The sequence below is a fragment of the Phoxinus phoxinus genome, assembly GCF_949152265.1.
Source record: "Phoxinus phoxinus genome assembly, chromosome: 10".
Classification (NCBI taxonomy): domain Eukaryota; kingdom Metazoa; phylum Chordata; class Actinopteri; order Cypriniformes; family Leuciscidae; genus Phoxinus; species Phoxinus phoxinus.
In genome coordinates, this window is record NC_136885.1 from 8790844 (window position 1) to 8807317 (window position 16474).

The window sequence follows — 16474 nt, forward strand, 5'->3', positions numbered from 1 at the left end:
GAACACGAAAAATAAAATAAAATGAATATTTTATGTTCTGTGGAGCTCGTTTTATTTTTTCTCACGTTTATATTAATTTCTGCTTAAAGTGCATGGAGGAATATAGCCTATTCCGCGCTCAAGCACAAATCTTGCAGCAACGGCAAAAGCAGACTAATGATAATATGTCTGAAAAAATAATGAGGCATTTTTATTGTTTATTAATAAAACATATATTTCTAAATCAGTGTTGGCTCCAAACATATCTATATACATCTCCGCTGTGAAGTGGATGCGCCTTTAGAGAGAAATGCACCTTTCATATGGATTACAGCCTAATCAGCCGGTATTTGCTTTCGATTCAAATTTTTTAGTTTAAAAGTGGACATTTCGAGCTTTATATAGAAATATTCATCATATTTTTGAGGCTATACACTGTATTTCAGTTCATTATTGAGGCGCGCTCCAGTTCACGCATGGAGATAATTATAGCGCGCCCTGTTTGTTTTATTTTATTTTACAAAAGCAAAACGTTTTCTTGTGAGTTTACCCAAATAAAAGTACTTGCGACTGATGCATTATTCCTTTCTGTATGACCAGAACAGATTGAGTATTTAAAGTTGTTCCCCACTAACACAGAACGTTTAGGGAACGTTAGGGAACGTTAGTTTATGGTTCTCTAAAGGTTAGTTTGAACCAAACCAAAAACGAACGTTTAGGGAACGTTCCCTCAGGGTTATAACGTTCCCTAAACGTTAAGGGAACCAACCAACTAAAACGTTCTCCTGTGGTTGCACTGTACCTCCACACAACGTTCCCGTTTGGTTGTTTTTGGTTGTTTTTGGTAATGTTTATTTAAACAAGCTCCATTTAAGTTTTTGACGTAGCATATAAAAGGTTTGCAGTCAGTTGATTTAATTCACTCAAAAATGATTGGTCTTATGAAATCCAAGTAAAATAAACAGATTATCAAAAGAATTTAATTTTAGACTGATCAATTTAGCAAACAATACTTTTGTGCCTGATTTCGTTTTTTTAACTGTATTAGTTGAAAATACTTAAAACAAGAATCTATCAATCGAACGATTTTCACAAATAAGAAAATTCACTTCCAACAAAGTAGGTTTTTTTTTTTTCAGTGTACAAATTCAACCGTTACACCCCCACGCCAGTAGGGGCAAGTGCCTCTGTTTTCAGGTGACCGATTGAAATCATGTCCTGTGTCCTGACTTCCGTGTTCTGCGATTTACACCAAAGTCCTTCTGGATACACAACTTGCATGGGAATCTGTCTTCTTTCAGTGGTTTCGTGTAAATGGACGCTCAAGATAAATTGTTTGAGCACAGGTATGGAGCCCTTAACGTTATAGTGCTAGTTCGTTTTTTCGTCTCTTTAGAAATACACACGTTGCACCCACTGTTTGTGATTTTCACGTAGAATAATAATAGTTCGGTAAAATATTTTTAGAATACTTTTCTGCTATCACTGTTAGAATACATTCAGAACATGTTTAATTTATTCCTGTACCGTTGGCATTTTACACTCACTTATTTGCATGTATGCAAAGCAAGGCCTCTGATTAGGTGGCAATGGCGTCAATGCGTCTCTATCCAGTAATTTTCAAACATTCCAATGCCGTGTTAAATGTGCTAACGTTATAGCATTGTGTGTCTGATCGCTCCTCTATTAGCTTTAGAAACTGGTCAGACAATAACAGCTATAGTCTACATAATCCTACAGTGAAATTAAAAAAGCCATTTCACTACATGCTAATCTTGAGCAATATCATTTTCTCCTTTTTTCCACCTTTTCTCACACCAAACAACGACGTACGACGCCATCAGAAAGCGCATTTTGGGAAATGTGTGGATCCGTCCGTTCGCATTTCTGTGTTTCTATGCATGTAGACTAGAGCATCATTGTGGTACGTATATGTTTTTACGTATGTTTGCCTGAACCATGTTTGTACAACTAAACGTAGCACAATTTGTGTGTATATATTATAAAATAATCTGTATAGTGGATGTAATGCTCGAACCATGATGCAGTATCTGTCTGCTTACTCGAGCACATACGGATGTGTAATGTCACACACTGTAGCATTATACTTTTACGTTTAAACAGTGCATTAAAAAAACAAACTCCATATCTAATGTTTAAGAAAGAAATAACAAATATTCGTGGTCGGGGATAGCAACACTCCATTTTAGTTTAAAATTACCCTCTAAAATGCTGATTGGCCAGGTTTGCTGACGTCAAGGCATGTGACGCAACACGAACGTTCCTGATTGGCTGGAGGAAATGGATAAGTCTACGTAGAACTCAGTAGACCGTTCACTATCAGGAAGTCTTGGAAAAACAACCAACAACGACCAACAACAGCAACCATTGAGCTTCACATTCTCAAAAAGTAAGTGAAATACGTTACAGTTTCATGGTTGTAATGCAAGGGTTTGGGGTTTAACTTTAAGCCGTCTAGAAAATCTGGCTGTGTACAGGTGACTTATTGGTGCTATACTATATATAAATAAATACGTTTTCTCTGTATGGAAATACTGCTTTGTTCGGCTACTGTCTCACAAAAACTTTGTTCTCTTAATGTAGATTCCTATGACAAAGCCATGAAAAAATGTCGGCGACTGATGGACACTTCCAGCATTGAGACGGAAGACGATGCGAGTGTCCACAAAAGGCAGTGTAAACGCCCAAGGAGGTTCATGACGGATTCTTCAAGTGATGGTAAAACCTTAAGTACAGACATTATTTACAAAATTAACATTTTCTTTTAGCAATCTGTACAAATTTTTTGGTCTTTTATTTCAGATGAATCTGTTCCACAAATGAGAGAGTGTGAGAACGGAGTGTGTGTCTGGAAGCCCTGTCCGTAAGTTAACATTTAAGAAACCTGAGTCATATTTCCTACCATGGAACTACTGACATTCAACCTAGTGCATATCATGTGACTATTCTGATGTGTTTGTCTCTTCCTGCCTGTTTCCAGGTCCGCAGCTGCCTCCACCACCTGCATGTAAGTTTTTTTTTCTTCCTCCTCCATTTGCAAGAAACCTACCATAAATGAAGTGACCAATATTCATATCTATTTTCTTTTTAGATGAGTCAACACCACACAGAAAACCAGCCGGTCGCCCAGAATTGGATGGGTCTATTATGACGCAAGCTGAGGGTACAGTGGCTTTGCATTTTCCATTTCCAATTAAATACTATTTCATGACAAGGAACTTGAGAGTAACTTGACTTTTTTGTTGTTGTAAACAGCAGAACTCATCACACAGAGGGAGGTTGCTCAGCCATGGAGACGGAAATGAGAGGTAAGAAGACTCACTTAAAGGAACACACCGACTTTTTGGGACTTTAGCTTATTCACAGTATCCCCCAGAGTTAGATAAGTCCATACATACCCTCTTCATCTCTGTGCGTGCCGTAACTCTGTCTGACGCACCCACCGCTAGCCTAGCTTAGCACAAATACTGGAAGTAAATAGTTCCAGCTAGCATACTGCTCCCTATAAGTGACAAATAATGGCAACATTTTCCTATTTACATGTTGTGATTTGTATAGTCACAGCGTGTACAAATAACAAGGTCACATGTGAGACAGCCATCTTCTAATCATATACATACTCTGAACTATATTCTCAGAAGGCCGAAGCACTGCTACTTCTGCGGAGTGATTTACTCCAACTCTGAGCGAACTCTCTGCTCCTCACCACGGGGGTTCTCAGGGGCTACAAGCAAATCACTCCCCAGAAGTAGCAGTGCTTCGCCTTCTGAGAATATAGACTTATCTAACTCTGGGGGATACGGTGAATAAGCTAAAGTCCCAAAAAGTCAGCGTGTTCCTTAAGTTGTTCACATATTCAAGTAATGTATAACAACTAAAACTAACATAATTAATTTTTCCATAGCCATGTGGACATCCATTACCCGTATGGCACAGCGAATGGAAAAGATGGAGCAGAGGCTGGATGAGGTGCTCATGCTCTTAAGGAGCTCCCAGTCCCAGTCACCTCCCTCTGCTCCTGTCGATGATATGTTGCTGTCGCCCTGCTCGACAGTCACAGAGCTGGAGGAGTTTGACAGGAGTCTCGGTCAACAGGAGAGGAGGGGAAAAAATGGTAATTAAGTTGCCATAGTCCTGCCCTAAGATTAACACTATATAATTGCATAACTTCAAATATCATTATAACTGAACTGACGGCTCTTACAAAATGAGATTGTACAAGCTCTCCACTTTGTTCTACATGTATAATTTGTATTTCTATGTTTTACAGCAACTTTTCCTGACAACTCTTGGAGGTTCGACCAGAGGTACTGCCATCCGTCGCATGCTACGGCGAGTGGCAACTATTGACGTCCATCAAACAGTTTAGTCTGCGGGGCAGAAAGGCAAAGAAGGCCTTCCAGGACCTGACAATCTGCAGGGTTATAACAGGCAGGTGTTATTTTATTGTTCACATCAGTAATATGCTTAGCTTGGAGGTTTTAATTTGACTTGTAACTTTACTTCATTTTGACTTTACTCTAGCAGCCTTCCAGAAAAACTTCCCGGCGGTGACTGCAGCAGAGACGGAGGACTTGATTGGGCAAGTGCTGAAGTTTGCCCCACACAGACGGTAAATTAGAATACTTCTATGTGATGTTCATAATTATCAAAGGAATGGGACTATCAATATTTGTCATAATAAAAAAAAACAGGGTTGTTAGTAAGGCAATTTGTCTTGCGTTTGTCAACGTGTTCATTCTCAGTATGACATATCAAACTTTTGTTTATTTTTTAGGCCAGCTGAGAAGGACTGAGAAGGGCTGATCGGTCAAGACAATGGAGCTCTTTTTTTATTTATTTTTTATTAAACAATTGTATTTTTGCCACTTTGGCCATTCACTTTATTGTCCCTTTTCAATGTGAAATTTGTCTTGGACTCAAAGCTGCATTTATACACAACATATATACATACACACAACAACATATGCACAACAACAAATGCACATTACATTATCATTCCAATATGCATCTTGCACACTACATTTGCACTCTTCATCACACTCTTTGTACTTAAATTTCTGTTTTATTTGTATAGTTGTAAAACTGATTCTATTCTTGTATTTTTTTTAGGCCTTTTATATTTTTGGTATTTTGTAATTTTATATTGTCTATATTAAAGTTTTAAATCCCATCAAGTTTGCCTGTTCATTCATTCCTGCTAACATATAAATTAATTTCTGCTTGTATAATAATTAATTCCTGCTTATGCACAGACAGTTTAAAGTAATAATAAAATTGGTACCATTGTTAGATTTTTAAAGGTTAGTGGAATGTAAAAAATAACCTTAGGGGAACGTTACCTAAAGGTTGCAATGTTAGGGGAACGTTCTAGGAACGTTACCTAAAGGTTGCAACGTTAGGGGAACGTTCTAGGAACGTTCCCTAAAGGTTACAACGTTAGGGGAACGTTCTAGGAACATTCCCTAAAGGTTGCAACGTTAGGGGAACGTTCTAGGAACGTTCCCTAAAGGTTGCAATGTAACCAAAAACGAACGTTCCCGGAACGTTAAGAAAACTTTCCATGGGAACCAAAACCTAACCTTAAGGGAACGTTCCGCAACCAAAAACGAACGTTCCCGCAACCAAAAACGAACGTTCCCAGAACGTTCTGGGAACCATAAATTGTTACCTGGGTTTCCACTGTTGATAGGAAAATGCAAGTGTTTAAAGAAAAAAATTATTCGTCTCTGTCCCCAGCACATTTCAAACCAAACTGACGCCCATGGGTGAGAGCACCAATACCATTGACAATGCGAGTCGCAATCGTACTGTATAAACTCGGTAGCTGTCATTGCACATGCGCATTCCTTTCAGATTTGGTTTTCAGTCCGATTAAGTGTTTACATGTTCTCTTGATCGGATTACAAAAGGAATAAACCACCCCTTTCAATCCGATCGAAATTTCAATCGGATCGAGCTCAATCGGATCAATTAAGGTGTCTACATGAAGGTTTTTCAATCCGATTGAGCCTTCAATCCGATTATAAGGGTCCATGTAAACGCCTGTTTTGTTCAGTTCTTTGTCTGGTCTCATCTTGGTAATGTGGATGTTACCCCATGATATATTATGTGGATAATTGGATTAAAAACTGTTTGATTGATTGAGCTTTTCGTCTTTGTGTGCTAACTTAAGGCAAGTGCACACTACAGGATTTTAAAACGTCGGGCTGAACTGTGCAGTTCACACTACATGACTTGCTCTCTGTGAAATCAGTAGTGTTCAAGTTGTTGAGCTGTTCACACCACACGACACAACGTGATTGATCCGCAACAGGAGGTAACTCACTACACGAGGTGACAACAACTCTGTCAGCCAACGATTCTATCTTTTCTACAAACCACGTTTTATCACGAAGAAATCACGTGATAAAACGAACCGGAAATGACGCAATACAGCACGCGCGCCACTACCCAGCGAAGAAGAACACAAGTACACAACACGCGAGTCTTTGTTTGAATATGGACGTCAGACAGAAATTAGTGCTGCAAACTGTTTGCGCGATGATTTGCTCTGGAAAAAAATAAATAAAATTCCCATAGACAGTATAAACGGTATTTTCCCAGTGACCTCAACTCATGCCTTGCTCTGATTGGCTGTAGCTCATGGCATCACATGTGGTTGAGTCGTGCGACAGCTCCAGATATCTAGCATGCTAGATATTTTTCTGGGCTCGGCGACGCGTCCGCGAGGCGTCTGCAAGCGTCTGCGAGCGTCTTTGATGCGTTGTTGGCTCTTTCATACTAACAGATTGGCGAGCGTTCATCGGCCGCTAATCCCCCGCGATTTGCACGCGATAACAACCCGACCTGTCGGCGAGCTCAACGATTTGCAAATCGGGCTTAAATCAGGCTTAAAATCCTGTAGTGTGAACTAGGCTTTATGCAGCCACACATGACAACCACTAGTATGGCACAAGTTGAGGCAATGAATCACAGTCTTTGGAGTTTGTGGCTTTCTTTCTTCTTAATCATGTGATAACAGACAACTTGAAATAACATCTTTTTTTCTCTCTCTCTCAATGTGAACGCCATTCAGCTTTGCAGCTTCAAGACACTTTCCATGTTTTTGGTTTGGTTTTGTTTTGACCACTGGCTGAACCAGCTACGCTGTCCCTTGTGTGCCGGTCATCACCTTAAATAAGGTGTAGTGTGTTTTAAGCATGTCTCGCCTCACTGGCCTCGGGCAGAAGGTGAAGCAGCTGTATAAAGCAAACCCTCCTAATGTCAAGTCCTGCTGACCTTTTCTTCTCTCTCAAGCATGAGTGGATCCACTGCAGGTCCTGCTGGATTTATGGACTTTACACTCTTACGAGGGAACAGTAGGAGAAGAGACCTGCTGGAAATTGGATTGCTGCTGTTCGTGTCCCTCGAGTCGCTGACTTTTAATTGGACGGCTGCTTTTTGTTCAGATATTAGCATGAGTAATGTGTCTTGCTCTGGGCTCTATGACGACCCCCTGACTTCTCAAGGTGACGGCGACTTTCACCGCACAAGGCTCTCTCTCGCTCTCTTTTTCTGTATCTTTGTTGGGAAAAAATCTTTCTGTTCTCTCCTCTCGTCAGAGTCCATTGTGAAAGTCAAGTAGGGCTAGAAGGAACTGAAGAAAGGAACACCCTGTGATCCGCTTTCAACACCTTGAGCTTCACTCCGATCCTCTCGCCGCTCAAGTCTCATTAAACTCCCACCGCGAGTCCATGAAAGAGACTCACGGTAGTTAAAAAATAATAGCTTTTGCTCCTTCTCACCTGGCAGTGATTAATATTTCCTTATAAATAGCTTTTCATTATGAAGTGAATCCAAGGGAAGGTAATTTTTTACTGAAAGACCAGTTTTACCCATTTATATTTTAAAATGTAAAATATCCTTTTTAAATCCTGTTGAAATAATTGGATGAATAAGCAAAGAACTGTGTGTGTGTGTGTGTGCGTGTGTGTGTGTGTGTGTGTGTGCGTGTGTGTGTGTGTGTGTGTGTGTGTGTGTGTGTGTGTGTGTGTGTGTGTGTGTGTGTGTGTGTGTGTGTGTGTGTGTGTGCATATATCAGTGCAAATGATAGTATGCCTTTTAAGAGCACTTACACTGTCTGCCAGTTCACATCAGATCTGTTCTAAATCATGCAGAAATTTGAGCAGGATTTAGATATTCATCCATGAATTCATGGACATGGAAGGTCATATGACATGTATTAATGTTTTCTTATTCCTCTCTCTTTCTATCACATAGTGAAGCTTCATCTCAAATTCATTTGTAGTTCCATCTGAATAAGCATTGACTCAATAGAAATTACTCATTACTTGCATTTATTATTATTTTTCTGAGATAAATAAACAACTGAATAACACATTATTTCTTCCTTCTCATATGTACACTCATATATATCATCATAGTCATATATATATATATGAGATGTCCAGTCCTGAATCCTGCATGCTAAGTGTTGTATTCTTTGCTATTCTACACGTTTCTTCTACAGAATTAATACATTAAGCTTTATTAATGTAATAAAAACCATTATTAAAGTATCCTTCCATCCAGATAACGCCCTTTTCCATGAATTCTGCAAGAAATGGCGTCTACATCAAGAATAGAACATTTTGTGTTTTGCGGCAGCAATGTTTGTGCGTGTGTGTGTGTGTGAGACACACTCTGATGTTCTAATCAATATTGGATGTCCAGCCTTTCCCTGAATTACCCTTTACATTACCTCATCAACTGCTGGTTTTATAGAGATGAGGCAATATGCCAACAATTGGATCAAGGTTCCTGTAAAACCTTTACAATATCGCTGATGCACTCACTCAGCCGAACTCTTCATATAGGGTGCATATATTTACTGTGCCCAGGGGAACGGCAGAACAACAGAGAAAGAGAATGGGGCACTATATGAGCAGATAACTGTGTTTAGAGCCTTTAAAAGAGTGTTTGTGTGTGTTCTCTCACTGATCTTCACATGAGTCCTGTCCAAGGTTACTGAAGATCTCTTTTGTTAAATGGAAATGTTCTCTGGCTTAATAGCTTGTTTTCCATTTGAAGCTGGTGGAGTAGAAACACTCACAGGCCATCAGCCTGCAGCTCCTATTGAGTGATTCTCTATGCAAGACATTTGCACACATTATCAACTGAAAGAATAGTGATGCTATCTGGAGATCAAAGCATGGGAATAAATGAGAGTTCAAGAGGATCCTTGCAAACAGTTCATAACATGTCATGAAAAATAAACATTGGATACCGTAGATTTAATAATTTATTACTGCTTGTTTTTCAATCGATCTAACTCAAACTTTATCATAACAATTTTATAAAGAAAAGCAATAAATACATAAATATATAAAGCTGAGGTCGTCAGAGTCAGGGAATCCATAACCACGCACGAGAAGGAGCATCTCCATTTCTCTGTGACTAGAGATACAAACCTGGTTATGATTTTCTTCTGCCATCCACAGTATAGTGACTGAGGCCCCATCCACACTACTGCGTTTTCGTTTAGAAACGGAGACCTTTTGCTACGTTTGCACCTCCCGTCCAGACTACAACAGCAAAATCGAAGACCTAAAACGGAGAAGTTTAGAAACGCAGCCGACCCCGTTTTGCGTTTTGAATCTCCGGAGGGCGTTTTAGTGAAGACGGTCAAAACGGAGGACTTTAGAAACGATGACGCAGAGGCTCACGCTCGGCTCTATGATTGGGTGTCATCAGTCATGGCGTATCCTTCCCTGATTCGTCAGACACCCATCACATGACCCGTCCCCGGGAAGAAAACATACAAAACCAGCCTGGACTACGTAACGACTGTAACATGGATAACGAATTACAAGCGTTACTGACGTTGATGTCTTTGTTAGCAGCTGTTGTGCAAGTAAATTCTGCATTTTACAATCCTATAACTGCCTACATGCACCTGTTTACACTGGCACGCGCATGCCCAGTGTTGGTGAATGGTCACGTGATCCGCGTTTTCAGTCGTTTTAATGTGGACGGAGATAAATTCTAATACGCAGCTAAAACGCTGGTGTGGACGGAGATCGTATTCGTTTTAATTCTCCGTTTCTAAACTAAACCGCAGTAGTGTGGATGAGGCCTGAGTTTAAACATGAGTTTATGCTTCTACTCACATCTTTAATAGTGAACAAACCTCTATCAATAAGCATAATCGAATATCAGATGTCATGTGATAAATCAAATGAGCATTTCCACTCTTGCAAACAAAGGTAGGTTATGAGGTGTGGAGAGACATCATGTATAATTGGAACATGAACAGACAGGGCCCGATTTCTAATAATTTTAAGGAATACAATGGAATAAATATAAACTTTCTGAGAGTGTGTGGGACATCTGACTACTTTCCAAGAAGCAGTAGGAGTAAAAGCTGCAGGATTATGTCTTTTCATCTGAAAAAAGGAGAAAAGAAAATATCATAATATATAACATAGCCTATAGGATTATATAGGGGAAAGTACTGATTTACAGTACAATTTTTGTATTTTACATTAAAAGGAACTAAAAGCATGGTAAGTGTTGTGGTTACTGTGCATTTACAATCACATTCAAACTGCCAATACTGTCCTTTTACTACATCCATCACAGTAAAACTAAGGTTACTGTGGTAAAAGCATGGTGCTGTTTTTACTGTGCTTCTACTACAAATACCACTTTGGATCTACACTGGTGGTTACTACTACTTTAACGCTGTCTGTCACATGACGTGCTATAGACCTTCAATCAGATAATCATATTCATATCAGGTTCAATCACCCTATTAGCAAGGTGTGTTGATTTAGAAAGCTATGAAACGCAAAGCCTCAGAGGAGATGACAGATATAATGCAATGACTGAACATGAGGGAGCTAATCTGAATAATAACGACAAACAGAAAATACTTTTTACCAAACATTAGAACAGCATATTCACAACTACTGACCAACATCTGGCACAAGTAAACTGAAGCCGAATATCACAATGTGTTCTGATTGAGACTTCTTTAGCGCGATTTCATAATGATAAAATTAGGGTCTGTTGTCAAGTGGTACTCACTGCAGAGTCAAATGACGACCAGCTCCTCCTCTCTGGAGCTCTAAGGGGGTGTGATTAGTCCAGCTCCTCCTCTCTGGAGCTCTAAGGGGGTGGGATTAGTCCAGCTCCTCCTCTCTGGAGCTCTAAGGAGGTGGGATCAGTCCAGCTCCTCCTCTCTGGAGCTCTAAGGGGGTGTGAATAGTCCAGCTCCTCCTCTCTGGAGCTCTAAGGGGGTGGGATCAGTCCAGCTCCTCCTCTCTGGAGCTCTAAGGGGGTGTGATTAGTCCAGCTCCTCCTCTCTGGAGCTCTAAGGGGGTGGGATTAGTCCAGCTCCTCCTCTCTGGAGCTCTAAGGAGGTGGGATCAGTCCAGCTCCTCCTCTCTGGAGCTCTAAAGGGGTGTGAATAGTCCAGCTCCTACTCTCTAGAGCTCTAAGGGGGTGGGATCAGTCCAGCTCCTCCTCTCTGGAGCTCTAAGGGGGTGTGATTAGTCCAGCTCCTCCTCTCTGGAGCTCTAATGGGGTGTGATTAGTCCAGCTCCTCCTCTCTGGAGCTCTAAGGGGGTGGGATTAGTCCAGCTCCTCCTCTCTGGAGCTCTAATGGGGTGTGATTAGTCCAGCTCCTCCTCTCTGGAGCTCTAAGGGGGTGGGATTAGTCCAGCTCCTCCTCTCTGTAGCTCAGGGGGTGGAGGGATAGAGTTGTGGGTAGGGTTAGGGTGTGGTTGTATATTTTAGCTCCACCCATTAGGCATAAATTACATTCGCTCCTCCTCGCTGGAGCTCTAGCGTACCTCACTTTTTCTTGCGTACCGGCGCTTCTCACATTTTGCCGGTACTCTGAGCGCACACCGAAACATATAATCAGGCTATTAATTAATTGTATACATTGCGCACTCTGAGCTTTTATAATCTGTACGAACTAAACAGATCAATTATCTGCGCAATATGACTGTGACTGAAGCCCAATTGTTTATATTTGCATGAGTGGCGAGCCCATAGATATACATAATAAAGGCTAGATGTCTCGTCCGCGCTGCTGGCCAATGGAGGTCGACGTCCGCACCTGGCGGCCATCTTGTCAAAGTCAACTCGCTCACTCATAACATTGTGTTTTAATGGTGCATGTACTTTTTAAATAACCATAACTTGCTAAATTTTCTACTGATTTTCAAATGGGTTGGTTTGTTGGTTGGTTTGACATTATAAATGTCAGAGATGTAGTTATGACACTGCATGAATAATTATAATATTATATATTTCAACATGTTCAAGCATCCATAATTATAGCCACGTTAATAACGTTTGTAAGAAACCACATCGTTTGTAAATCCGTCAAGATTACAGCGAGATAAGAGTATTTGTGTTTGTGCAGTTCACTCACTTTACATCAGGTACCACAGAGCCCGCCAGAAAGCTTGCTGTGACAAGATGGCCACCGGTGATGACGTTAGAGACTCCGCCGTAAGACATTTAGCCTTTATTATGTATATCTATGGGCGCGCCAATCACTGGCACGTTCACCAGCGCGCTCCAAAAGTGTGATAAAATTTGCACGAGCTGTTTCTATGCGACGCTGATGATAAAATGTGCAACCCATTTGAATTATATTGAGAGTGTAGTAAAACGCTTCAGAGAAAGTCAAACATGATCTAAAACAGCCACTAAAACGACTGATGAAAAAAGGGGAAAATAGCCTGCATAAGCATTAATTCTAGAAAGCTTTTTCTATTGTATTTAATAGTGGTTTATTGTGGTAAATTTTGACTGGTTGTAGAATTTATAACAGATCATCTCTGTTTAGGGAATTTTAGTCTCCATCAATTGTGATAAATCGTTATTGTAACAAATGCTATAGTTAAACAATTACAAGATGTTTACTTTAAGGCTGAGCACAAGTTAGAAGGAGATTGAATTATCGACTAAATTTGTTTTCCCCATGTGTAAAATGTGTTCTGCTAATAATGATAGATATTAGAAAAAAACTGCTTTCAGATATTCCAAGATATGACAGGAAATTAACATGTTCAGTATAAGAACATTTTAAGTGAAGATAGCTTGACTTCCCATTGCACTTTGTAAACAAGTGATTGTTAATAGGCTACTTTATTGCAGTTGTGTTATCAACTAATTTGTATGTTTGGACCATTTTGCAAAAAAAAATAAAATAAATAAATAAATAAATAAATAGAACTCACGAGGGAGCAAATAGAGACCTGTTAAACAGTACACTTCAACCCCCCAATGTTCAAACCAAAACTACAGAGGGAGACCAATCCCCACATTACCCCATTACAATTTTTTTGTGTTTTGCATACTGTCAACCCACAGTAAAAACAAGCTTTTTAACAATACGATAGTACAAACTTGGTCCTACTGTGAAATGACTGTGAAGGTAATGCAATTATTAACCTGGACTATACTGTAATTTCACACAAAACTTTTTTTAACAGTTTAAAGTTAAATGTGCAGTGTGTGATATTGACAGCTAGCGGTTGAAATGGGCACTGCAGTCCAAATTCAAATTATCGGTAGTTTCCCCCACCCTATCCTGATCAGACTCGAAGTTCACGTGGGTGATTGACGACACGCAACAGGAACGAGCGCAATTGACCATGGAATGTGAGGAAGGTACGTTTATGTATTGATTTATGAGTTGATATCGTGTTTTAATATGCTCCCGTTCATAGAGATTATGGGTGCGGAGGCTTTTTAAGTCGGGTAGAATCTGTGATCTCTGACCCAGTTTGTTCGCTGGCTTCCATGGCTGCAATATGCTGTGTTTTCCGCCAACTGGCAACCAGTGGTGGCGAAATGCTATTGGGTAAATTGGCAACGTGCAATATCGCACAGACCAAAACAAAAACAGACATTCCGACACGGAACGCACATTTCAAAGTAAAACAACTGGCTGTAGCAGTGTTTTTCAGAGAAACGATAATGTGAACTCAGCATGTTTCCTAAATATCTGCAAACATATTATGGTATTTTTATGCTTTATAGTATAGTAAAAAAAAAAAACTTGCATACAGCACCTTTAATGTCTAATGCTAAAGTTGATTTTTACATTAGGTAGCTCCACGGTGTGCTCGTTGGAGCATGTATGGTATTATGTATGCATTATATATTTGTGCATTTACTGCATTACACATTAAAGTTGATTAAAGTATTTGGTCACAATCTCTTCACATTGCAGACTGTTATATGACCTACTTCATCATGTTTATTTATTCTTGTCAGGCATAAAATGATAGTGTTTCTCGATGAATAGCTTCTAGTATTATGAACACTAAATGTGATACATTAAAAACCATCAGTGGTTTTATGGCTGGCAGCTCACTGTTACAGGACATAATTTCAGTGTGAGAGTGACGTCAAGAAAAGATAAACAAGAAAGATTAATTTTGTCTATGAAACACACACACACACACACACACTCATTCAATTTGACATGTCAAGAGAGGCCTCCTGCTAGGCAGTATTATTAAGCTTGCACATTATTTATGCAGAGGAGATTGCTGTAGCCTGATTTCGCTCATAAAATGTTAATATATTCATGAGGAAATTGTACTCTTTTAATCTCAGGATGAGACACTTATCAGGGAGTACCACTTGATTCTGCACTTTGCTTGTATTTTAGCCTGCAAACATAAAGCCGCCATTTCAAATGCTAATTCTCATTATGCTCTAACGTCCCTGTGTAAAAAAAAAAAAAAAAAAAAATGTACAGTGAATGTATGTGTATTTAATGGAGTTCCTGATCAGGCACACTTCTGAACGGCTTTTATTGTGCTTTACTGGGAGAGAAAAAGGGGAATTTAACTGGCTTAACTCATCAATAAGAAATCACAAATGTGTGATATTCAGCACTTAACCATATTCAAAGGCCTAGTTCAACTTATTTTCAAAGATAATACTCTCTAAGGCCTTCTCTTTCAGATGCTATGGCATGTAGGCAGGCACATTAAGCATTCCTTTAGCAGTTTTTCAGAAATATACAGGGACGAGCCATAAGAAAGCGGTGATCCAGTTCCCATCATCACTGTCGAGTGGACACTGGCCACATACCATAATAGAATCTAGTCATTATAATCCTAATAACTCATTTGATTTTAATAATCAGATCATTATTCTGTGTTATTTTCTATTCCTAGATCACAGGCTTTGCTGGTAATCCAAAATGACTCCAAAAGAAACAGCACACGGATGTATTAAATTAAAGAGAGAGAAAAAAACCTTGCTAGCTGAAAATTACCTTTCTCACGGTTGCTAAGCAACCGCTGCATGGGTATAAACCCTTGTCATTTGCACAGCCAAACCAATATCTTAAAATAAGCCAACACACGGCAGACAGCGGTGGAAGCGTGGCCCATGTGATTACATCTTCTCTCTGCAAGACAGAGATACGGCCCTCCAGAAGAGCTGCAACATTAACAGAGCCTTTCAAGCAATTTCACTCGCTCTGAGCCGCAGCTCATCAGACGGGCCGCTGACATGCTGGAATAGCTCAGATTCAGCAGCGGGAAACCAACCGGACACACTCTGAGGTGGCCGAGCTTATAGCCTTGATTGAATTTCCTCAGTCTAATCATACGTCTGATGGGTGCAGTTTTATTAAAGGGGTCCTATTAAGGTTTTTATTTTTTACATTTTCAACTTTCTTCAGTGTGTAACCTTGCTGTTTGAGCATGAAAAATGTCTGCAAAGCACAAATAGTGGTGGAGTTATTCTCTATAGTAAGCACTGTTTTTGAACTCCCTGAAACGGCTGGATTGTAGTTTCGCTTTTCTTCCGGGAATGTACATGTCACAATATCCCTTTTAATTAATCCTTGCCCAAAGCATGTTATAAGCAAAAAAAGGGGCGAGTTGTGTTAGTAGTGTGTTGAAACTCGTGGTTATGGTAAGGAGCCTAGAGACAGAGCGACACATGTCATAATCTGAAACAATCCAACCATCTCCAATCTCTATTGACTTTGCATTAAGCTGCCTCCTCGTCATTTCTGAATTATGCAACAAAAAAACAATGTCTAAAAGCCGAAATACGTTTTTATAAGCTGTCGACCCCAAAAAATTAGCGTTTAAGGACACAAAAGTGGATACAGGCAATTGAGACAGAGCGCAATGTGACATATTACTCTGAAAACTGCGCCCACTGGAGGGGAACAGATTCGGCGACAGGGTTAGCTTAGCTTACAGAAATATAACGTATAAAACTGATATTTGGATATTTGACTTACCAGTGACAAAATGTTGACAGCACACGTAGTATATTTTTAGTGCATACTGAGTGTCAGGGTCCCATTCGTTCCAGCCTGTATCCACTTTTGTGTTTCTTAAATGCTAGTTTTTTGGGGTCGACAGCTTATAAAAAAAAAAATTCTGTTTTTTTAAGTCAGAAATGACCAGGCGGCAGCTTTTCGCAATGCAAA

At 39.9% G+C, this 16474-nt stretch overlaps 1 protein-coding gene across 4 annotated transcripts; it reads left to right on the top strand.

Annotated features, from left to right (window-relative positions):
* The first annotated feature begins 1002 nt into the window (after positions 1-1002).
* Positions 1003-4435, top strand: LOC307005065 (uncharacterized protein). Of its 4 annotated transcripts, none has more exons than XM_079624840.1 (10): positions 1003-1325; positions 1824-1903; positions 2224-2389; positions 2584-2718; positions 2803-2863; positions 2981-3007; positions 3092-3163; positions 3256-3308; positions 3905-4114; positions 4271-4425. In XM_079624840.1, exons 8-10 carry the CDS (start codon positions 3290-3292, stop codon positions 4348-4350), a joined length of 309 nt encoding a protein of 102 aa, XP_079480966.1. In that variant the 5' UTR covers positions 1003-1325; positions 1824-1903; positions 2224-2389; positions 2584-2718; positions 2803-2863; positions 2981-3007; positions 3092-3163; positions 3256-3289; the 3' UTR covers positions 4351-4425. The 4 variants fall into 4 exon arrangements, with proteins under 4 accessions (XP_079480966.1, XP_079480967.1, XP_079480968.1 ...); XM_079624843.1 differs by having other exon boundaries at positions 1300-1325; positions 2240-2389; XM_079624841.1 differs by having other exon boundaries at positions 1003-1903; positions 2240-2389.
* Positions 4436-16474: the final 12039 nt, after the last annotated feature.